Source organism: Myxocyprinus asiaticus, chromosome 20, assembly GCF_019703515.2.
Source record: "Myxocyprinus asiaticus isolate MX2 ecotype Aquarium Trade chromosome 20, UBuf_Myxa_2, whole genome shotgun sequence".
Lineage (NCBI taxonomy): Eukaryota > Metazoa > Chordata > Actinopteri > Cypriniformes > Catostomidae > Myxocyprinus > Myxocyprinus asiaticus.
Window position 1 is genome coordinate 7,316,274 of NC_059363.1, and position 25,798 is coordinate 7,342,071.

The following is a 25,798-nucleotide window of genomic DNA, read 5'->3' on the forward strand; positions in this document are numbered from 1 at the left end:
CGTGGAGAAACGAAGGATAGCCTAGCCTTTAAAGGCATTGGATTTGAAATTCTATTAAGTTCTCCTGCACAGGTGTAAGGGTTTGTAGCAAACATACTTTGAAGTGGTTTACAGTGCTGATGCAGGGTGCCGTCTCCCTCTAACCAATCGGACCTCAGGGTGCCACCGTAACAAATCACAAAATTTAAAATGAGGCCCATTTTGTTGTTTGCATATCAAAGTCACATTTGATGTGTTGTCATGATTGATTATTGCTGTCATTTCTGAGTACTAGGGTACTCGTTTCCATCTACAGTAGCCTATTGGTTAAAGATACAGCTCTGGAAAAAAATTAAGGGACCACTGCAAAATTATCTATTTCTCTGGATGTACTATTTATAGGTATATGTTTGAGTAAAATGAAATGTTTTGTTTTATTCTATAAAGTACTGACAACATTCCTCCAAAATTCCAAATAAAAAATTGTCATTTAGAGCATTTATTTGCAGAAAATGACAACTGGTCAAAATAAAAAGATGCAGTGTTATCAGACCTCAAATAATGCAAAGAAAACAAGATCATATTCATTTTTAAACAACACAATGCTAAAGTTTTAACTTTAGTTAAAGAGTTCAGAAAGAGTTCGGAAATCAATATTTGGTGGAATATCCTGATTTTCGATCACAGCTTTGGCATGATCTCTACCAGTCTTTCACATGGCTGTTGGGTGACTTTATGCCACTGGTTGTCTAATGGTTAGACGGAGACCTGGAGAGGCCTTCAAGCCACAGTGTCTTGAACCCACTGTAAAATTTGGTGGAGGGATCGGTGATGATCTGGTCAGCAAGGCTGCTTCAGCAAGGCTGGAATCATGCAGATTCGTCTTTGTGAAGGACGCATGAATCAAGCCATGTACAAGGTTATCCTGGAAGAAAACTTGCTTCCTTCTGCTCTGACAATGTTCCCCAACTCTGAGGATTGTTTTTTCCAGCAGGACAATGCTCCATGCCACACAGCCAGGTCAATCAATGTGAGGATGTAGGACCACCGGATCAAGACCTTGTCATGGCCAGCCCAATCTCCAGACCTGAACCCCATTGAAAATCTCTGGAATGTGATCAAGAAAAAGAGGGATGGTCACAAGCCATCGAACAAAGCCGAGCTGCTTGCGCCAGGAGTGGCATAAAGTCACCCAACAGCAATATGAAAGACTGGTAGAGAGCATGCCAAGACGCATGAAAGCTGTGATTGAAAATCAGGATTATTCCAACAAATATTGGTTTCTGAACTTAAGTTTTGAAGTTAAAACATTAGTATTGTGTTGTTTAAAAATGAATATGATCTTGTTTTCTTTGCATTATTGGAGGTCTGAAAACACTGCATCTTTTTTTATTTTAACCAGTTGTCATTTTCTGCAAATAAATGCTCTAAATGACAATATTTTTATTTGGGAGAAATGTTGTCAGTACTTTATAGAATACAACAAAAAATTTCATTTTACTCTAACACATACCTATATAAATAGTAAATCCAGAGAAACTGATAATTTTGCAGTGGTCTCTTAATTTTTTCCAGAGCTGTATGTGCTGATGCCTACAAGATTAAAGGTTTGAATCCAAAAAGGGCAATCCTTGAGCTATCACCATTTTGCCCTTGATCACTGAACCCCAGGTTGGTCCAGGGGGGCTGTCACTTTAAGTTAAGATGCCACTTTTATGTCGTAGTTTAGCAGTGTAGTGCAATTCATGAAACAAATTCCACTGGTTGTGTACAGTAGCATTAAAAAAAAATCAATTGTCTACATGGTGTCTGTTAGCTTTGTTTAATCACTAGCGGCCTCTTTAACTCTTCCACCAAAATAGAAGTGTTCAGCTCTCTATCAAACCATCGCACCATTTTTCCTACACAGAGAATCACCACATTGTTTTGCTAGTTTCTTAGTTTGAGTTTGTTAGCACAAAGCTGGATGTTGCTGTTGTTAAAGTCTGATAATGCATGTAAACATCCTGTTTGTCCACACCTCTGCCTGATTGTGCAGAGCAGCAGTAATCTGCTTAAAACCATCAACATCTTTCTGATTAGCTTATCTGCCAATATATGCTACAGTGCTGCTCTTTTCTCACCAAACTCCCCACACCATCCACAATGGTCTCCCATATTGCCTTTCTATGTTTGGGTCCAATCCTATTCCAATTTGTGGTGTATTACTGACAATGGTTAAAAATTTTCAGATGACAAATAATTGTTATGTTGTGGTTATTTTTCCACCTTGAATGTAATGGCATTAATTTTCATGATATACATGTTCCTGTGTTATGAGATTGTAAAACAAAACAAAAAACATTGTTTTTGCACCATAGAGTCGAGAGCAAAAAAAAAAAAACCTTTCTTTAACAGCACCAGCTGTGTGTGTGTGTGCACGCATGCAGCTTTTACGAGGGGGATTAATTCTTGAGGGGTCTGTTATCTGCCGAGCAGCCGCTGTACTTTTCATTCTTGCCTGATATGCCGGGTGAAAATAAAAGGCTGCTACCCTTCGAATGTGGCTGCAGGGATATTATGAGTTGGAGAGCTGAGAGAGAAAATGCATAGAGGCTGTTTAATGAGGAATTGTCCTGCTGTCGCTCTCCAGGCATTCATGTATCATTTATCCGTGGTCAGAGACTAAGGCATTGCAATCCGCCAGGCCATTGTGTGTGTGAGCGTGCGCCGAATGTCGGCCTTTTATGCTGTTCGCGTGTTCGCCTCCTGAAATGGCTCACTTTCAATGGAGAAAATGAAGACCATTACGTTGCAACAAGCTAATAAAGAGACCACTGCTCAAAGAAAAGAGAACAAAACAAAAAGTCCTTTTAGAGAGCATCGTGTGGCTTTTCCACATGACTCACATGGCCACTTGAAGGGAGGGAAAGATAGAGAGAGAGATAGAGTGACTGAACTCTGAACTAATAAAAGGTTTTCACAAAAAGACATTGCAGTATTTTTCTTTTCATGGTGTCGTGAGTCATTTGCAGTTTTGTTTTACGTTATTAATTCTTGCGAGATGATTTTCCGCTAAGGATATTCTATTGTTTATTTTTGTATGTGTGTTTCCATCACCAGCTCCAAATTTCCCAGAGTCTTTGAGAAAAACAAGGAGGTGAATAATTAAGCATGCAGGCTCTTTTAATGAAGGAGAGAGATCTCACAGTCCAGAGTGTCTGTCTGATTGTCTGTCTGTCTGTCTGTCAATATATTTTTCTGTCTGTCTGTCCTTTTAGTTGTTTGTACTTTCTTTCACTTGATTGTTTGTTTGTTTTTTCTTTCATTTGCTTGTTTGCTCTTTCGTTTGCTTTTGTTCATTTTCACTTGGTTGTTCTTTTGATTGTTTCATTTCTTTTGCTTATTTGTTTTTTGTTTGTTCGTTTGTTTTTTTTCTCTTGTTTGTTCTTTCTTTGTTGTTCATACACTCATTTTTCATTGTTCTTTATCTCATTTTTTTCATTTATTCCTCTTTTCACTTGTTTTTTTCTCTCTTGATTGTTTGTTATTTCTCTTGTTTGCTCTCTCGTTCTTTTGCTTGTTTGATTTCTTTCTTCTGCTTGTTCCTTCATTCTTGTTTGTTCTTTTGTTTGATCACTGATTCTCTTTTTGTTATTTTTCTTGTTTGTTCATTCAATAATTCTTGTTTGGTTGTTTGTTCTTTCTCTCATTTGTTTCTTTCTTTCTTTTCTCAGTAACAGGGCAGTGTACTGTGTTGCATCTGTAGAGCAAAGTAGAACTAGTCCTATTACGACTTGTGTTTCCTTACATACAGAATGGTCAGGTTGTTTTTATAGCCATTGTAGCTGGCCTCTCTGTGTCAAAGCATTATCAAAGACAGTTGACTGCTAAGAGCAGTCAATTTAAGAATATTCTCTTGCATATGCTCTAATATTTAAAAATCCTGTCTCCAGAAACAGTTTCCACCTCCTGAAGAAGAACGAAAAACTACTGAGAGAGCTGAAGAATCTGGATTCAAGACAATGGTGTGCTCCTCAAGCTTTTTATCCAGTGTTGTCTGTACATTCTTAATCTGAGCATTTAGCACTTATTTTGAAATTGTCTGTCAATATAAATGCACTCTTTGTTGATTTCTAAATTTACATTATTTTCTGATGTCCAGTCGTGAAACACACAAGATTGCCGTGTTTTACGTGGCAGAAGGGCAAGAGGACAAGCACTCTATTCTGTCCAACACTGCCGGGAGTCAGGCATATGAAGACTTTGTATCAGGCCTTGGCTGGGAGGTAAACCCTACTTGCTTATTTCTCATCTTTCTTAGCATGCATGCAGTTTTTGGATGTGGTCCTGCAGTTTTTTGTGTTGAGGCAAAAATTTGGTATTTTGTTTTTATCTGATATCCAATGCTGGGGAAATGTGTGCATTAAACCCTAACATTCTTTTCTTTGATTTAGGTGAACCTAACAAGTCACTGTGGTTTCATGGGGGGCCTGCAGCGGAACAAAAGCACTGGTTTGACCATGCCTTACTTCGCCACCTCTACAGTAGAAGTGATGTTCCACGTGTCCACACGCATGCCTCCGGACTCCGACGACTCACTCACTAAAAAGGTAAGCTTGCAAAAGGTGCCGTCTTGTTGTTTTTCAATTTTTTTTTTATTTTATGGAGATCATATTTTACACTTTTGTAGCATTACTACCTAAATTGTTTTGTCAAGGTTTCTTGCACCAAAAACTGTCATTTATAAGGCTGGGAAATTTAACACGTTAATGTTTGTGATTTAATAGTTTTTGTTTAACATGTTAAAAAACATTTATTCAATTAATTCAGTATTGTGTTTTTTTTCCATTCCCTGAGACTACACTAATAAATCAACATATATACATTCAGAAGGTACACGCTCGACTCAACTGCACATCTTATACAGAAACCGATTGTGTTGAGCAGTGCACGCTTATTCATTATGCGCGACATATATCCCAGGCATAAAAAATTTGGGAGTGGATTTACTGTACAGAGAATGGAGACTTCACCTGCAAGTGGTGAACCAGGCTTGGGAGTGATACAGGCAAGCTGCTGTATTTTTTCACATTGGCCAAAAACACTCTTACTTTAATCTGAACCACATTTAGCAGCGAAACCGGGAAAGAGAGACCCAGCGTGTGCACGACAGAGACTGACGGTACGTGTCCACTGGCGCGTGGTAAGCGAAGCAAGGCGGCCGTTTTCAATTCATTTCAATGGGAGCCAAGCGCCACGCACATGAGGTGGATTCATTAGAATGAGTTGAAAACGCCAGTGGACTCATCCCGTTAGAATGATCAGGATGTTCTGCAAGCTGCAGCCAGGTATACTTGAGAGACTAATTGGCAGCCAGAGAACATAATAGTTTTGAGATTTTAAACTTAAGTGAATTATATGTCAGTATTCAATACGTTTTGTATCTGTATTTATAGTGTCTTATAATGCATTGGCAATGTACACTTATGTTTCCCTTGCCGATAAAGTTTGAATCTGCCCATTTGATCCTATTGTTAAAAAGTCCACTGGAAAATGCCTGAAGATTTTGCCCAAATTGTAATTACAAAATGTCCATTGATTTTACGACATGTACAAATATGTAGATATGTAGATCGCGATTGGTTAACACATGAGTATTGTTCAATTCATATGAGCATGACAAGTAATATAAGCTTCAACAATCCTACCAGACAGCATACCCAGGGATTAAAGCAAATAAAGAAATTCGACAAGCAGTTAACAGATAAACATCCATCCAAACTGCAGAGATGCTGTCCTGAACTGTGTTACAGTGACTGACTGAACTGAGCAGTGTAGTTTCCCCAGCCATGACAGCCGTACTACTTTTCTGTGTTTACGAACATGACGTAATGAAGTAAGGATGAACAACATAAGCCTGCGATTTTGCGCCAAATCCGACCCAACAGCTCAAAATACAAATCATTTTTGTAGGCTCACCGTAGTGAATCGGGGTACGGTAATGACATTGTTTTGAACACAGTTTTTTTATGTACTCAATCAATAAAGGCATTTTATTCATTTTTAACCAAATAAATCTTCCAATATGCAGCTTTAACATGTATGACTTATTACAATTATTTAAAAAAAATGATGACTAACAAATTTCTTGCAAGTCTTTTGAGACTATGTATAAAGTAAATATGTTTATGGTTGTTTTTTAATGTTTGTTGTAGTGTTTCATGTACTATTGTTAATTGTGATTTTTCATTATTAATCACAGAAAACTGTGCAATTAATAAATAAAAATATATCGATTGACAGCCTTAGTAAATTACGTTTTACCTGACTGTTTTCCTCCACCTCTCTGACCCTTAGAATTAAGCATTTTTGTTTTACTACTGTACCTTAAAGACTTCCCTTTTTAAATGACTTCTTTTTGATTGACAAACTACTTCATAGTGGCATATTTCACAGTGCGGACCAGGTTGCTAAATGCTAATAAGCCACTGATCAGTTAGCATGGACAGTCATATGTTATCATGCACATGGTTTTGACATTAAATCCTACTTTTTCTTCATTTCACTTAATGGTTTCGGGTGGACTGGGGAAGGAGTTTTGTCTTGTGAATGTTGAGTATGTTTTCAAATTAAAATCACATTTTAATTTAAAAAGAAATGTAAATTTCCTCTTGTATTCTACGGAAGAAAGTCATAGGGGTTTGGAACAACATGAGGGTGAGGAAATGACAGAATTTTCATTTTGAAGTGAACTATCTTTTTAAAGACTATAACAATCTAGCTTTTGTCCTCAAAGCTACCTGCTCAGCCTGTTCATCTGAGCTCATAAAAACAGGGAAGACACAATATGGCAAGACCGTTTCAGACTAAACGTGGTAATCTAATTAGGGTCACCCCAACAAAACCCCTCTTAAACTTCCTTGTAAGGACTTCTGTACCCCCCTCCTCCTCCCCACTGTCACTTGTCTCGATATTACTGATATTTCCATCAGAATTCATTAATAAGTCTTTGGGGAGCATTAGCACTCATCGCCTCCTCTTTTGCTCCAGAAGACGTATGAGTGAGGAAGTAAGGGGACAGTTGTAATGACAAGCGATTGGTCATTCGGCACGTGGCTGGCCACTCCACAAATGTCCCTATATCGCAGACTCCAAGCCAAGCTCATTAAGGCTAATGCGACACATTATTAAATTTGTGCTGCCCATGTGAGCAGAAAAAAATACCCATGCAGGCAGACATTTGTAATTGTTAAAAAAAAGATAGGCAAAATAAAGAGTGATGCTTCTATGTGAGGTCACAATGACTGCGGGAAAAGAGTGAGAAAAAGATACAAAGAGTTCGGCATCCCTTTTAAATAAAATAGAGACAGAAATAAAAGCCAGTGGGGGAGGTAGAAAAAGAGAATAAAGTACTGCTGTTAGGAGTCATTACTTCTTTTCTCTGCTCTTATTGCACAGAGGAGCTGTTCTCTCTACGGGGAACCTAGAAACACAAAAGTGCAGCTCTCGGCAGAGCTGTATCCCAACCCTCCGATTAGCCTGGGTTAGGTTTAATGATGAGGTGTGAATGATTGGGTCAGTGAGGTACTATAACCCACTTCACCCAAGCACAGCTTCACCACTTGAAAGTGCTCAAGACAGAGGAGGGCTATGAAAAGAATGGCTGCCTACAATCTAAAAGGCCTTCTACAGGTAAGTGGACAGAGGGAACTCTTGAACTCCTTAGGAAATCGGTAGTTTTTCAGTCTGCCTTTGTTTTAAGTAAGAGTTCAATGTATTATGTAAAGTAGATGTTCTTTTTTATGTTTACAATACAAGGCTCTCTCCCCATTTATGGTAACTAAGATGCAGAAACTGATCTTTCAGAAACTGAAATCATCATGGTTATGGTGTCACAATCATGAGCACATTAACATATGACTGCCCATATTTGTTTAACAATGGCTGTTTAGTATGTTAGTACTTGGTCCAATCTGATGTTCGACGAATACACGAAGGTGTCGACGAGTGCACAAAGGTGGTTTTCTGCAACAAACTAATTTTAAAATGATGTTGCACCTAGTATAAATGCAGGTTTCGTTTACCTAGGGTGCTTTACTTCATCCAGGAAAGAACTTCAGTTTCTTTCATTGTGCAAAATGGACTTAAGGTTGGAAAACTAAACAATTTACAACTGTTTTTGACGAAAGCAATCTTGACTTAACATTTCAAGGGGACTTAAAAGAAACAAATATAATGCTTCAAAGGTGTAGAAGATAGAACGTTTAAAATTCTGAAAAACCCTCAAGGCCCCTGTTTTTTAAATCTGTTTCTCATTGTCTTAAATAGGGTAAAAAAGATCACCATTCCTGAGTGCATTTATCACCAATAAATACACTGATAACTACCAAAAATCTGCTTATTCAGAAAATCTGTCAACACAAGAAAACACGTCAAAATGTAAACAGGCATGCGCACAACACTTGTGCACTTTAGATAAGCAGATAAGAACGCCAGCGTTTACATGCAACACAAAATTTGGGTACTGGGCAAACATCTACCTGTGCCGATTATGCATAATCAGTGTAAGATTGTGCACGTAAAAGCACTAATTCAGACATTTCTTTCCTGCACATTTTTACAAAATTTAACTATTTGTTGTTTCATGGAAGTGACTTGGCTGTTTAAACACATTATACTTTGTTTAAAGTGATCTAAAGCAGATTTATAGATCCTTATCAAAATGAGCACATGTTGTTTGATGCAAGACTTTCTGCCAGAGTGTTGCCACACTCTGCGCCACTATCCGCCAAATAAATGTGGCATTTCTCAGAATGATATTACACAATTCAAACAAAGATGGCTGAGATGAAAGAGAATCTCTCAGTCCAGACCACCTTATCCAATAAAACTCCAATCATTTTGTCATACAGACACACACCCTCAAACGAAATGGCAGCCCTGTTTTGCGGCTGCATAGCTAAAGGCTGTATGTAATTCATGGCTGTAATTTGAGCGAGGGGTGAAGTGACGTGCGGGGTGGTTTGGCCCGGTGGAGGGTTTTGGACCATCGTCCTTGCCCCGCAGGGGAGCTGAGGGGACCTCCACACCACACACAGCTATATTCCACCCAAATTAGATTAGGTCCGTCCCTGTGCTGCATCACCTATCTTGACTTTTCTCAGGCAAATTGAATTTGCAAGGGCTGCTGGAGAGGCTATCGAGAGCACGATCTTCCGATAGCAACTAAACCATGTTAACTAGACACTAAAGCGTGTCAGCGCGGCCGGCTGTGCCACATCGTGCGCACACACTTATTTCTCAGCTTTGGCTTCTTTTCTTTACGCCTGCCTGTCCATACACTGTTTATTGTCGACCTGCTCTTGAAAGGTACACCCAATGCTACTTGGGCTTGGCTAGTGTTCTTTTTAGTCTCTGGGTACACCTTTTTTGTGTGCACACATATGTATGTGTAGTTTATTGGGTAAAGATCTGGGTTGGGGGCCTGGGTTGCTCAGCAAATATTGATGCTGATTACCACCCCTGGAGTCGCAAATTCGAATCCAGGGTGTGCTGAGTGACTCCAGCTAGGTCTCCTAAGCCACCAAATTGGCCCGGTTGCTAGGGAGGGTAGAGTCACATGGGGTAACCTCCTCATGGTCGCGATTAGTGGTTCTCGCTCTCAACGGGGCACGTGGTAAGTTGTGCGTGGATCGCGGAGAGTAGCATGAGCCTCCATGAGTCTACGCAGTGTCATGCACAACGAACCACGTGATAAGATGCGCAGATTGACGATCTCGGAAGTGGAGGCAACTGAGACTTGTCTTCTGCCACCCGGATTGAGGTGAGTAACCGCAACACCACGAGGACCTACTAAGTAGTGGAAATTGGGCATTCCAAATTGGGAGAAAAGGGGATTAAAAAAAGGAAGAAAAAAAAGATCTGGGTTGGTAACTGAAAGATTGCAGGTTTGAACCCCGACAAAGGGGTTATCCATAAGCTACCATCATTTGCCCTTGAGTAAGGTGCTTAACCTATGGTTCCTCTAATTGAACAATCCCAATAATAAGTGTACTTTAAGTAAGTAGCATAGTATTTAGATAAACATGATAAAGATAAAAATCTCATGGCTAAACATGGGGTCTCTCTCTAACGCCACCAACAGTTCAAAGTTGCACACACGTTTCAGCCTAAACTTTTGAACTTTAGGGACATTAAACTTTTTTTTTTACTTATTTTCCAATACGCTTTGGTGTATTGAAATTAAACTTGGTTTATTTTCACCACCATGCCATGAGGGTACCTGAGCAGTTTGGGTGCAGCGCCACTTAGTGGTGCAGAAATCTGGAAAATTGCTAATTCTGCTTATAACTTTTGAATACTTTGGGCTAAAATCATGATACCAATACAAAACTTGGTATTAGACCTCATGATGATGTCCTGAGATTCAGTGTTTCAGGACAGCACCACCTATATTTACAAAAATCCTTCAAACTGCTTGATTTAAAATGATGATTTTAGTCCCATTGGATTATTCAGATATGATTGCTTAGCTGCTTACTCTGCTGTTTAAGTGCTTGGCCCCTGTAATTGCTGCTTGCAGCTATATTTCTCACTTTTAACTTCTCTCTCCATGTAGTTAAGACACCTGGGTAATGATGAAGTGCACATAGTGTGGTCAGAGCACTCGCGGGACTATCGGAGGGGCATCATACCTACTGAATTTGGTGATGTGCTGATCATCATCTACCCCATGAAGAACCACATGTACAGCATCCAGATCATCAAAAAGCCTGAGGTGAGTGGGACAAAACAGTTTTATTATTCCTGATTCCTGTCTATAAATAGTTATATTTGTAAATTAATCCTTATTTTATTTATATTTATTTATTTATTTTAATTATTCATTTGGAAATCACTTGACTCCAAAACAGAACTTTTTTCGGGAGTTAATCTATTAAAAACCAAATGTTAAACAACATTAGCTAACTAAATATTTATTTCACTGCAAAAAACAAAAAAATCATGTACAGGATATCACAGGAAAACATTCTGAGTGAATTAGTTTTTTGAATCCGTTCATTGAAGCAAAGTGTCTGAACAGACCTATTTGCTAAAATGAATCAGAATTTCCTGAAACTGTTGTTCATAATTTGAGAATGGAGAATGATTTTAGTTGCTGTGCAAATTGGTATACAGTGAAGCAAAAATATTTGTTTGTTTTTTGTAAATCAGCTCAAGTGCAGGAGACAGTAGAAGCACATCTGTCTTTGGGCACTAGCAGCCTTTGCATCCTGCGAAGTTATGTCAGGCCTAATTGAATGAATGGGATTGTCAGAATCGAATTCCGCTGTGGAGATGGATCCGAGACAAGATGAGAGGCTCCGTCTTTCATGCAGTCAGAGGAAATGTAGAAAGATGGGGAGATAAAGCAAGAGGCCTGGCTTTTATGAAAGTCCATTTAAGGCCTATTTCACTGCACAAGACCTATTCACTGTATCTTTTGTGACTTAATGTCAGGTTTGCAAGAGCAGGCCATATACATTTGCAGATTTGGCACTGCCATGTCTCCTTTAAAGAAATGTTTTGTTTACTGGTTCTTGGTCCTAATTTAGAGGCTACTGCTGCAGCTTTTATGGTGTCTATAAGTCTGATGCGACACCAATATTTGCGAACAATTTTTCACACCAAAACAATTCTTTTCAAGTCCGATGCTGATATTTCATCGTGCTCAGATGTTTGAATGCCTGAATGACTTGTTTGACATCCGAGCTGTTTAAAAATCCTGTATAAAACAATAAATCAATGCAGTATGATATTTCAAACTCGATTTGAAGATGGTCATAGAGTGATTTGTGTTAGCACACTTTTCATGCTGAATAAAATTCTGACTTGTGGGTTTGAATAGGCTTTAATCCAGGTTGAAATGTTTGTTTTGTTCATACTTTGAGATTCTCAACATTTGTGTAATGGTTTTTGTAGCTAATTTGGGTGGTTCAATTGTCATGTCAATTTCATTTTCTGCAGGTGCCATTCTTCGGACCATTGTTTGATGGGGCGATAGTGGATGGAAAGATCTTACCCACAGTTGTCCGAGCCACGGCAATCAACGCCAGCAGAGCACTGAAATCCCTGATCCCTCTCTACCAAAATTTGTATCCTTTTTCCAGATTTTAATGAGTTTGGATGGTTGCTTTTGTCATGCTTAGGGTTGTAGTACGTGTATTTAAATAAAGCATACGGTATCACTAATGTACATATTTTCAAATTCGACCAGTCAGTGGGTTGCCTGAATGACTAGTCAGCTAATCGGTCATAAGGAATCCCTGTATAATTTGGGCTCAGACTTGATTGTATGCATTTCTTTAGGGGGCGTTTACATAAGATAAATTGTTATGTTAAAAAAAAAATATTATTGTAAGGCAATGGAATGGAACTATTTTTAGCTTGACATGCAGTCTTAAAGGAATAGTTCACCCCAAAAGGAAAACTCAGTCATACTTTACACCCTTTTGTTGTTCCAAACCTGTGTGAAAAAAGACACAAAAGTATTATAAAAGTAGACTGTGCGACTCCCGCGTCATATTCCAAGTCTTCTGAAGGCATATGATAGGTTTTGTTGAGAAACAATGTAAAATCTTGACGTCCATTGCATGCTCTTTAGCGCCATGAGAGAAGCTTGTGCACAGTTGCGCACATGTTCAGATCACATTGTTTTTAGTACTATTCCTTTAAAAACACAACACTCTTGATTGGATGCTCAAAAAAATGACGCAAGATGTGTAACCTTATGTGCATGGCTACAGCAGCGATGCATTTAATGGGGATGATTTTAAAGGTTTTACAATACAAACTGTCTGACAGCTAAAGCAAAGCATGCTAATTAAATCACTGCCACTAATAATATCATAACCAAAGAAACATGTAGGAAAACATTCTGATAAACTAGCCCTCATTAATCGACTTGGTAGGAATCGCTACCGCCTAAGTTTGTTTTGCTTACTGTGTGGGCATGCACGTATGTGAATGTGAGAATGATTAATCAGCCAACGGTTTGATTCATTTTTCACCTGCTCTCCCTGCCACACTTACATGGCTCACGTATGTACAGATTGACTGGCGAACGGTCAGGTTGGGATCTGGATCAGAGCGGGAGCAAGTAGAGCCGCTCGATAATTATTGATGTCTTATTTCTCGGCTCTTCACATGTAGAGCACTGCTGTCTGCTCACCCAGCCAGGCAGGTGATGGAATCGCTCTGATCATCCCTCAGTGCCTGCTTTTGAAATGCTTCTCTGACAATTTGCACGTGTTTCTCTCTCACTCTCTCTCAATCTCTGCCATAGTTCTCAGTCTTATTGTTCAGGTTATTTCAGCATCTTTGGTCATTATCTTGTCATAGACTAACATATTATGTCATTGCTTATAATAAAATAATATTTCATAGCTAATTTCACCTGTGTAACTTAAAGTACATCAATACTGACAATCACTTTTACTTTTGCTTGTACTTGTGAGTTAGGTTGTTTTTTTTTTGTTTGTTTTTTTTTCATCTCCAACCCTACATTTTAATTAAATAGACATTGGGACATAATAAACTCATCCCACACCATTTGTGCTACAGACGTGAATGATACCTCAAATCATCTGGCTCGTTGAGGAGAGCTGTGCTAGACTTGTAATCAGACTTGTGATTTTCACTTGTTGGGTGATAAAAGGGGAGAAATAAATTCCATTAATTTACAGTAAAGGAGGGACCCAAATGATAGGGCCCAGAATAATAGTGTTCAACATCTAAACATTTTCACCCAAGTCTAATTTCAGTTTCTCTGGCTTGTTTGCACCAAAGATTGTGCCAAGCTGATCCAGCTATGGCCTTTAAACTCTCTTTAAAAGCACTCTTTTCTTATCAAAAAGATACTACTTTCAGAAAACAAAGCAAAGACAGCAAGGAGGTAGAAAACCCCCCCGAGAGAAACAGAGAAGGGGGAAAAGCGATTCTCATCTGCCATGTCCTCCAAGCAAAAGAGATTGTTTGGCTCAGCTTGAGTCTTTCGCTCGCAGCAATCTCGCCCATCTGTGTGCCTGCGCGAAGCTCGATAGTGGACTGAGCTATTGATTGGCATGAGCCGCACAGGTCGATGCTCCTGACAGCCTGAATTACAGTAATCTGTCATTATCGACGGATGTCTCTCCAAACCTTTTCTCTCTTTCTCTGTCTTTCTCTTCTCTCTCTCTCGGTCTGTTTTTCTATCAGTCTGATTCCCTTTATTTTGAAACTATCCCTCCCTCTTTGAGCGCTCTTACTCCCTCTTTTCTCTCTATCCTGTGCGAATAACTGATGACTGTGAGGGATAGATGGCAGGCTAGCAGTGATTAGAAGATCTATGTGCCAGACGAGCTGCTCTCCTGAAACGAAGCGGGCCGTGAGATAGAAAGGACCTCAGGGATGCAAGGAAGGAAGTCACAGTATCTCTTGCTTACCTGTTGATAGTGCTGCCACATGCAGTTATTGCACAGAGACAGAGAGTGATGTAACCTAATTGTCCCTTCAAAATCCTCATATCACTGAAGCCATTACTGAAGGGATTTTGTGGTGTATTGGTTTAAGTGCAGAGCATGTAACCGGAAGGTTGCTGGTTTGATCCCTGCAAGGAGCAAGCCATTAGTAAAGGGTTAGTTAGCTTAAAAACTAAAGCTCTGTCATCATTTACTTATCCTCATATTGTTCCAAACCTGTATGACTTTCTTTCATGAAACACAAAGACTTGTATATTGAGTATAGATGTAGAAACTGTTTACAAACAAACATGCATTAGAGGCAGTTCCGGGTTGTTTTGGCACCCAAGAAAAAACTTCTTTCAATAAATACTTTGCTTAATTTGAGCTGAAAATACCCAAAAAGTGCAGCTTAAACATGCTTTCATTAGGATCAGTGGATCAGGATTTTACGTCAGTATCACCATCATTGTTGTCGCTTCTGTTCTTATAAGACCCAATTTCCCCACAACTGCTTATGGTAGATTTGAACTTTTCACGAAGTAATCGCACACACTGTGATAGCAAGTGGCTGTTTTTAAATTCCAAAGCACAACCACTGTAATAAATTAGGCTAAATGTGTTGTGATGTTCTTAAATGATCAAGACATCTATGTATTTAACAGGATGAACTGGAACCCATCTCACCACCATAGCATCTACTGGCAGTTTGTTTTTTTGAAATTAACAATTTTTTATTGATTCCAAACACAAATATAAACAAACAACACAAGAATACACAATCACCTTTTAACAATTATTTGCCCCCCACCCGCCACCCAACATACATCCCAGTGATCAATCATTAAATAACAACAGACACACATATAAACAAACAGTCTAAAGATAATACTCAATGACATAACAAAAACATATACAATTAACCAACACAAAAGAAAAAGGGTTCCACATATAATTTTTAATAAAACTCATCTCTCTCCACTGCTCCTCCCTGGCAACCTTCTAAGAAGGCCAGATAATTGCCCCACTTCTTCCCGAATGCACCCAAACTGCCCAACCGTCTATGTGCCATCTCTTCGAACGCCGCCACTCTGCCCAGCTCTGTGCACCACTCATGAAATGAGGGCGCATCAGCCGACTTCCTTCCCCTTAGCATTACCTGCCTGCCAATCATCATGCTGGTAAGGACCCAGCTCTCTACATGCTTATTCATTATATTAATACCTGCCCCATCACCCAAAATACAAAGTCTGGGGCAAAATATGACCAAGACATCACAAACAAATATTTGAACCAAAACTCTTGAATCGTAATACAGGACCAAAAAACATGGGCTATGTTCCCATCCTCCAACTGGCATCACCAGTAAGTGGGTGTGTCTTTAAGGCCAAGCCTATACAATCTGGCGGGAGTCTAATAAAAACGATGCAGAATCTTAAATTGAATGAGGCACACCCTTGCATCTCTAGATGCAGACTTGATGTTTTTTTTAAATCTAACCCCATTCTCCATTTTCCAGTACTAAATTCAAGTCTCTCTCCCATAACTTCTTAAGAGATTTTAAAACCCTGTCCCCTAAACTCTGAATTAGCCAGCAATAGTACACTGAAGCCTTTTGACCCTTTCCAAAAGCAGCAAGCACCATCTCAAGAGTTTTTGCTGCTTTAGAGGGCTGCGTACTACACCCAAAGATGGTGCAAAGTAGATGGCGCAGCTGTAAGTACATGAAGAATTGAGATCCGGGAATCACAAACCACTGTATAATATTTTCAAAAGATCTCAACGCTCCATTTTCATACAGGTCACCCAGCATAGCAACTCCCTTCTCAATCCATTCTGTCCAGCAGAAAGGGGACTTGTTAATGCACAATTTAGGGTTTAACCAAATACTTGCGGCAACGTTCAGGTAAATGTCCGAATTGAACACGTGGGAAACTTTTGTCCACACTAAATGCATCTGTGAGATAACGGGATGTGTCTTTACTTCTCTGGGCAGCTTGGTAGAAAGACTTTGCAATGGCAAGATAGGGGCAAGGACATCCTGTTCAATAAAGAGCCAGGAAGGAGCTCTCTCAGGCGGAAGCGACCAATGCGCCAAAAGCATAATAGTAAAACAAAATCTTTGGGAGACACACCTTTGTCAGTTGGCCTGTGTAACTTGTTAAAATGCATCCGAGGACGTTTACCATTCCAGATAAAAGATTTAGCAATACTATCAAATTGTTTAAAATAAAAGAGGGGAACTTCAATGGGGAGAGACTGTAGTAGATAGTTGAATTTTGGAATACAATTCATTTTTATAACATTAACTTTCCAGTCATAGATAAATGTAGTGAAGCCCACCTGTCCACATCGCTCAAACTTTTTTATTAAAGGGTCAAAATTAACTAACTAAATCACATAAATTTGCTGGAAATAAAATACCCGAATACGTAATGCCCTGTTTAGGCCACTGAAAGGTGCCCGGCTGAAAAGCCATTACTGGGCAGAACGCTGTCAGAGCAAAAGCTTCAGATTTAGACCAATTAACTCTGTATCCCAAGAATTTAGAAAAGGAATTAATAATTCTGTGGAGGCAAGGCATTGATATAGTAGGGTCAGAAACAAATAATAAAATATAATCTGCGTAAAGCAAAAGCTTATACCTTCCGCCCCCACCCCTGGAAAATCATCTTCCCTTCTAATCGTGGCTGCTAATGGTTCCAGGGCAAGACAGAACAATAATGGGGAAAGAGGGCAACCCTGCTGGGTGCCCCTGTCCAGAGGAAAATAATCTGAAATTAATCAATTTGTTTGTACCTCCACTACCGGGTGTCTGTATAGTAACTTAATCCATCCAATAAAAGTATTCCCGAACCCGTATATTTCCAAAATCTTAAAAATATAATCCCATTCTACCATATCAAATGCCTTTTCGGCATCAAGTGAGATGGCAGCGACCAGAGTCTGATCATTCGCCACAGAGCACATGATATTGATAAAACACCTAATGTTATCAGAAGAGCTACAGCCCCGAATAAACCCCACCTGATCTATATGTATAAGAGATGTCATAACTTTACTCAGTCAGTTAGCCAGAATTTTTGACAATATTTTAACCTCTAGCTGGATCAGGGAAATTGGACGGTAACTCTTACACTCACTTGGATCTTTGTCCTTTTTAAGTATCAGACTGATCTGGGCTTGTGTCATGGTTGGTGGAAGCTTTCCATTCTTTAATGATTCCGTATAAACTTCTAGCAAATGTGGGACCAATTCTGTAGCATAAGAGCTTAACAATTCAGCTACAAAGCCATCTGGCCCTGGAGCCTTGCCTGTAGGCAAGGCCTTAATTACCTCGCCAAGCTCCTCCAATGTTATCGCATACTGGCAGTTTGTGAATGGATATGTGAATTCTAAAATTTGTCTTTGCATTTATTTTGAATCCCATTAGTAACTTGTTCAACCTTAAACAGCTGTTTGCTGATTTGAATATTGAATATCTCAAATGTTATGTATTGTAAGTGGACCAATATTTTAACCAGAAAAAATGCAAATTGCTTGTCTGCTTGTAGTTTTATGGTGATTTTATGGTGCATGTTGGAGCTCACCATTCAATTTCATTGTATGGAAACTGCATGAACATTATGCATAGTGCATAACATCTCTTTTTTGTGTTCCATGAAAGAAAGTAAAATGGCTTTAGAGCAACATGGGGCTGTGAAAATGACAGACTTAAAATTTTTGGTTGAACTAACCCATAATTCCTAGATTCTTTATCTAATTAAAAAATAAACATTTTCTCTGGCAATTTCACCTGAATGTCTGCTTTTGTCATGTGGCAAAAAAGGAGATAACACTGCATTTTGTCAGTCAGTGTTTGTGTTGATTTGTGTAATTGGAAAGAAGAGGAGGTACACAGGAAAAGAATACATTGGTCTTAAAGACCTCCACTGTGCTGAGCATGTTATAAGCAAGCTTATTTTCTTCCTCCCAAAGTACATTGTGTGCTGTGCCGTGGCATTGCAAAACAGAGGCAATTAAATTTTGTATAGATACACATGAGGTGCTATTCTTCCAAAAGAAGTCCTAATTTGGAAATGTTCAAATGATGCACCAGCAACAAACATAGCAATCGACTAAATACTTGAGGTCCCTCTTTAGCTCAGTAGACACACATTGCAAGGTAAGTAATCTAGATTTAGTGTTAGCTTTATTTTTTTCGACAGTCGGCCTTTGTCAAGCTACATCACAAGAATGTCCTTTTTGCCCTGAAAACACCTTTTTAAAAAATAGAACAGCAGGAGGTGCATGTGCTTTTGTAAATGTGCACAGAGATGATTTCTCTTCTTTTATTTACTTTCTTTTCTTTTCATCCATTTTTCACTTCTCTTTCTCTCATCCTCCCGCTTTTCTCTCGTTCACGAAGCCAACACACCCCAACCTCTCTTGTGCCTGACTTGAAGTTCCAGTTCCTTCTCTTGGCCTGGGGCTGTGTCCATCTGCCTCACCACACACTGATCCCTCATTCGGCATGACTGTGAAATTAGGGCCTGGAATGGAGAGAAAGGGGCCTCTTTGGTCTTAATGTCTGTTGGAGGGAGGGAAAAAAACAGCACAGATAGCAGGTAGCTGGCGTGGGTCAGTGTTATGAATGTTGGGCAAACATAACAGGGTTAAACCGCAGATAGTGACGAAGTAATCCAGTGGCTGTGCGTGAAAAAGAGCCCGAGCTTGGGGCCTTCCAGCCAGCCTCAGTCTCTCAGGGTACCATGTTGGGACTGAGTGATACAATTTTACGCCTGTGTGTGCGTGCATGGGCTGCCATTAGTGTCGACGTGGAAGTGTGGGGATCGCATTTAAAAATGCACAGTCTGATTAGAGCTAGTTGGCCTCTCTTGACCTCAGACTCCCGGATTGCTCTTCGCAACAGCTGGTAGCTTTGTTGTAACGCATCCTAGAATGGAGTGGACCTAGATCTGGTCCTTCAAGCGTTGTAAACCCCTTCACGAACACCAGTAGTAGCCCATATTATCTGATCTGTCTGGCTCACGGCTGTGAGTTGGTCGGGGGGGAGATTGGGTTGTGTTGGCTTGGACTCTATGATGAAATACAGAAAAAAAAAAAAAAACTCTAAGAGTCACGGCCATCTTCCATCTGTCAGTGGTCGATTGCGAGGCTGGGGACGCAGCAATTGAGGAGGGGGAAAGGAGCTAAGAGGCTTCCCCATTGGCCGTGCCAGTCCAGTGGTGTGTGTGGGACTGTGCCAGCTCTGGCGTGACAGCAGGGGCAGGCCCGCTGGCTGCTGATTGGCAGTGATAAGTGCAGGGCTGCTGGGGTCAACATATGGCAGGGCGTGATAGTGGAGAGGGTGGAAGAGCTTTGGGTCATAGCCTTCTTCCTTCTGACACTGGCTTTTCCAAAGGCAACCGAGCTGATGGAAGCAGTAGGCCAGCGATTCCCCTTTTGTCCCCATGCTTGAGCAGCCTGCTCACAAACACACACACACACACACACACACACACACACACACACACACACACTCACTACGCAACCACAGCCAAACACCTAACGGGCAGTGCTACCACACTGCCAGCTCCCACAATGGGCCCTATTGTGTCCCAGTAACGATGTGGCTTGCTGGTGTGTGTATGTGTGTGTGAAGGGGGATGGAAGGTTTGCGCTATTCACTAATTGTCCCGTCAAATAAAAAAAGAGGAAGGGGGGTGACAGATTAAGGTGTGGGGGGGGGGGGGGGGGTCATGCTTAATTGCTTTCGCCATTTTTCTTTTGCTGCCTTGGTTTATCTCTTTATTTTTCAAATTTTTGCATTAGTATTTGTTTTGGCTCAGAGCTCCTACCCCTGTTAATAACTACTTTAGTACTCCTTCAGCCTGTTGAGTGACACCTATCGCTAAGTATTGATCCTTAAGTGTCAATACTTTCGGTACAGATGTTGTATCGAGAGGATTGATCCAGTCATAAAATATTGATTCTAAGTGATTTTTTTTTTTTAGCTTAAAAATTCATGCATAAAATAATAATGAAATTATAACAGCAAAATATTGTGTAGGAAATTAACTGTTTTTCCTTCCGCTCATCTTAAAGGAATAATAACCACACATGAAAATTCTGTCTTCATTTACTCACCATCATGTTGTTCCAAACTCATATGACTTTATTTCATTGAAACACAAAATAGTGACTTCGGCATGTTAAGCTTTTAAAAGGACAAAAAATTTAAAATAAAACACCACATAAACACACTAGAAGTAAACAGTATGACTCATGCACTATATTCCACATTTGTTTAATATGATCACTTTGTGTGATGAACAGAACAAAATTTTAGCTGTCATTAGCTCTAAAAATCATATTAATAAAACACTTAAATCAAATAAAGTGGCTAAGTTGATAACATGAAACCTCATTGGTTCTCCTCATGTCTCATGAACAAATTACCAAATATCCTAACTTTTTGTGACCAGACCTGATAAGAACCAGTGAGGTTTGTGACAATTATCTTGCTGTCTTTATTAAGGATGAAGCGGGAGCCGGGTAAACAATCCAACGTGAGTTTTATTTTTAATCATTTTTCAGCATTCACAACTTGCTTTTCAGCACAACATAAAATGTATGGCGACACAGCCAGCGTCGTGCGTCTCTCTCTCCCCCTCCGGCAGTCTGGACACCCCTTTTATCCCCCTCCAGCTCTCACTGAAACACAGAACAGCTGTTAGAGATATTTTCCCACAGGTGTCAATCCTTACCGTTCTCCTTCTCCTTGTCTCGCTCTCCTCAAACGTTGCTCAGCCACGCCTACATCACCACAAGGTTAGATGTTATCGACATGATAATGATATGATTTATTTGAGAGCGAATAGAGACATTTTGTTGATCAATCAAAGTGATTGTATCGAAGACTTTGAATGTAGTGCAGATTTTAAGGTGTCTTTATGGTGTTTCGAGCTTGACAGGCTGGAGTCACTATTCACTTATAATATGGCTTAAAAAAAAACCTGTAGAGATTTTTAAAAATTCACCTTTTATGTTTTACAGAAGAGTAATATGGGTTTGGTATGAGATTAGAGTAGATACTGACCGAATTTTCATAATTGGGTGAACTATTCTTTTAATTTTAACATTTTAGTATTGTGTTCTGTATTTGCTATAAATAATAAGCTATAAAGTTTTGCCTTATTAAGAGTTTAAAAAGATGGCTTTCATATATAATGTTAAATGGATATTTGCCTGTTTTATCCTCAGAATTTGCAAACATTTTTAATTGAATATCGGTATCTGTATTGGTATCAAAGACAGCGAAATTGTCCTAGATTAAAGAAAATAGGTGGTATCGCCCATCCCTACGTAGCTTTGCCTGTGTCAGTGTTTTTCCACCACGGTTCAGCCCAGTGGCCAATGATGACATTAATGTGTCAGTCAATCACAGAGCCACTCCTTCTCCACCGTTTTGACCCGTTGTCTCCAACAGTTTCATCCTGAACTTTCAAGTCAGTCACACAACGACGTGTGTGAATGAGTGAGGTTGAAGGTGTGTAAAACAGATCTGTTGTTGTGTGGCCCCCTCCTGCTTGGGATAGATTGGTAAACAACAAGCTCACTTGGGGTGCATGATGATGGGGAATGTGGAGCTGACTCTTACAAGGTGTTTAGGATGCGCTGCAGGCTTCTCACAGAGAGGTTCTTGTATGTTTATTGTAGCAGAGACATAGAGCCTAGATCACTGCAAAACTGCTTGTGATCCATTTCGGATGGATGGAGGGAGAGATGGATTGATGGATGGAGGGAGGGATTAAATAGATACATAGATAGAAAAGGAGATGACTGAGACTAACATTCCACCTAACATCTCCTCATGTGTTATACAGAAAAAGGGTTTGGAACCACATGAGTGTGAGTAAATGATGACAGAATTTTCCATTTATAGTGAACTATCCCTTCTAGTCCTTTCTAGGATTCCAATGATTTTGTTAACTCATCCAAGTTGGACCGTTGTCACAGAAAAGCATATCAAAACCAGCTGAAAGGTGATAGGAGATAAACACACTTCATACCCATTCTGACTGACCATTTCTGCAAAAATAAATGCGATTAACAGAATTAATAGCCATGGCATTTGAAGGCAGTTGTGAAAAAAACTCAACTTTCCCTGGAACCATAAAATCAGGTTACTGCTTAAAAAAGACATTCATACAGGCAGATGGCCAGCCCACCTTCACTTATTCATATTAATCAGGACTGCCATGTACGTGTGGCTTGGTGTGCATGTGCCTCTCTGTGATAGCATTAGTGCCGACTTGTGCATCATGAATTTTAAATAAATGTTGCATTTGCAACGGCAACACGCACATCACTTTCCCCCCGGGGCGCGGGGACAGGACACAGGGCGATAAATCGGGCCGGCCGTACTCGTGGCTGTATTTCACGAGCCCTCCAATTTGGTTTCAGAGGAGATTAATAGGAGAGGCTGTGACGCTGGAGCCCAGGTCCAGATCAGTGTATTGGAGCCCCAGGCAACGGTGCATTAGCCTTGGCTATCTCCTCTCATCTGCTCGCGCCACGCGGAGACATTGACCATAATGATGAGGCTATGGCAGCCAGCCGCTGCACCGTGCCTCGTTAATAAAATCACTGTTAGGGTCATGATATCAGCAGGCATCAGATGGAAAAATAAACCGATTAGCCTGCACTTCAGGGCACACATAGATTTCTGTAATTATACTCTGTAAAACTCCTCAAATTTGATTATTTGTGTGATGTTTTTCTCTGTCACTTTTCTGATTTTTTTTTTTTTCTCTCTCTTGCTGTCTCTCACTGCATCAGTCGCTTATTATGGGGCTCAGATATATAGTCGCGTTCATAGAATTACAAGTGGATTTGGGCTGCTCAGATCTTGGTAACTGAATTTAATTTGTTGAGGTTTTCTTATGATAAAAGTTACTCTCTTAAAGCTGATTTGTGCATTTTTTTTCAATGTTAAAATTCTTGTATAGCAGCGTAATATGTAGTGTCAACTATAAGTAATAAATTTGTAGGTTAATTTCACTTAAAAGTGTAGCACTAAAAAAAAATTTTTTTTTTGAAGTGTGGCTTTGTGGTGCTATCAACACATTCTCCTGTTTGTTTGAGTATCCCGACCTGCCTGACACAGCAAAAATGACTTGACCAATAATGTGAGTTTGAGGCAGGACTATGTTTGTATAACCAATGGAAGATAGGGAGAATGGGGAGGGAAAAAATTATTTCAACTTGCCCCTCCTTTTCTTTAAAAAAAAAGAAACAATTAATGTTAGTGTGGCACATACGATAGAAGTGAATGGGGCCAATATTATAAAAGCTCATACACTGCTTCTATTAAAAGTAATGTATTATTTGAGCTGTAAAATTGTGTAATTCATTGTTTTTACAGTCATTAAGTTTTTTGATGTTCCATCGTTATGGCGAGGAAATAGTAAAATTGGATAAAACTTTATACAGAAAATGTTAGTAAGAAATTTTATCACACTAAAATTATTTTAACATGCATATTGTTTACGTCTTGTGGCTATACTTTTGAAACGTGTGAGAATTTTAACATTCTGGATATATTTTAACGTTTATGGATTGGCCAAATTACCTTCCATTGTAAGTGCTTCAATGCAATCCAGATTTTTCCTTTTTTAAAGAACAAGTCAAAATAATTTTTTGTGGTAGTCAACATTATGCCACAAATGCTGTGAATTGACCTTTACTTGTATCGAACCTGGAATATTCCTTTAACCGCAAGTTAGAGGTCTACATGAACTTGGAAGTGCTCCATTAAAGCAGTGCGGCTGGTGTTCTGAGAACTACTGTATATTGGCTGAGTGATTTCTCACAGGGTTTGACAGACATGTCTCAACAAAAGCACCTGTGGAGAGCCTGTGGTTTGTGGTTTGAGTGAGTGGACTCCTCCATGCACTTCCCACTAGGTTCTGTGTAGGGATACGAGAGCCGCTCGGCAGCCGGACAGTAGCACTCTCTGTGGGGCTGCAGATCCTGTTCTGGGTTCCTTTTGAAAGGTGCCAGTGATGTCCTATGGAGGAATTCTCAGCACAGATAATAACAACCACATCATGTGGAGAAAATGACTGAGCATGTGTGTAATTAAAATGAGCCGTGTGTGTGTGTTATTTGGGACTATGTTCTCACTATCCTTGTCAGCTACTGTGCCGTGTTAATTTGCAAGGCGAGAGCAGGGAATAGCTGTGCTCACGGAGAGTGGAGATATTGGCCGCAGTTGGCCATGTGTCATCTGATTGTCCCAGAACTCTCGGCTCCAAGCACACGTGTCCTTGGAGATGGTCTGTTTTCATTTATTCGTTTTTTGTTTCCCAGTATTTTATTATTCACTTAAACATCTGTTCAGTATAATGAAGTGTGTCGTAGCATACTCACTGATAAATGTCAACTATTTTTATTGTAATGCTGATAGCGGTGACAAATTGTCACCATGGTGATTGTACTCGTCATTGTTCATGTGCCAGAAGTGGAGATGAGTGTGGTGTTGCCCCTCTGTATCTTGGAGGTCATTGGTTTGGTTCTTAGAGGTCATTATCAGGTTCCTGTAGCTCAACTGGTGCTATCCGTCATGATGCTAGCCAATGCCATGGGTTTGAATCCCAGGGAACACTCAAACTGTATAGCTTTGTGTATAGCTTGAATGCACTGTCACTTAAAAAAAGGTGTCCACCAAATGCATTATTCTCACAGTCCGTGCACTAACCGTCTGATACATAATGCTCACAAAACTGGAAGACGCTTTCTCAAGTTAGTAAGTACTAATCTGATTGGTTGGTTTGATAGAACTTCCATGAGTAAAAGCACACACAAGCACCATCATAATGTTCCGGGTTGATACAACGAGTGCTTTTGAGGATGAAAATTATAACTGGATTTGTCAATATTTTGCCAGGTTAGTGACATTAGATCTTTTAAAGGTATTCAGAGTTGGACCTGATGCTGATAACAGCTTGGATGGTCCTTTTCCTCTTTGGCCCGAAGAACACAATGGCGGTTTTTCCAAACTTTTTGGAATGTGTTGCAATCATCTGGTTTTAAATGAGTGTACGTTTAAAATAATAATAATGTTAAAGGAAAAACATCTGTGTTGTAGTGCTTTCAGTATTGCACAGGGTGAATAGAATTTATAAATCACTCCTTTTTGTTTTTATTTGCATTTTTTATACTGTCCCAACCCTTTCGGAATTGGATTTGTCCGTTTGAAGCACGTAATAGCAAGTAAAGTGGATATTTGCGAGCAGAACTTTATATTCTGCTTAATGTATGGAATTGTGTTTGTGAAATAGTCTGTATTTTTTGGTTTTGTGTGCTGTACTTAG

General features: G+C 39.7%; 1 protein-coding gene across 5 annotated transcripts in view; it reads left to right on the plus strand.

The window, feature by feature from the left end:
- The window catches only part of LOC127410828 (ral GTPase-activating protein subunit alpha-1-like), a 91,495-nt gene that overhangs the window by 56,240 nt on the left and 9,457 nt on the right, over positions 1 to 25,798 (plus strand). For all 5 annotated transcript variants that reach the window (XM_051646030.1, XM_051646027.1, XM_051646026.1 and 2 more), the window contains 5 exons: positions 3,915 to 3,986; positions 4,124 to 4,247; positions 4,416 to 4,571; positions 10,580 to 10,738; positions 11,968 to 12,095. In XM_051646030.1, the coding sequence (XP_051501990.1) occupies positions 3,915 to 3,986; positions 4,124 to 4,247; positions 4,416 to 4,571; positions 10,580 to 10,738; positions 11,968 to 12,095 (639 nt within the window). The remainder of the gene's footprint in view (positions 1 to 3,914; positions 3,987 to 4,123; positions 4,248 to 4,415; positions 4,572 to 10,579; positions 10,739 to 11,967; positions 12,096 to 25,798) is intronic.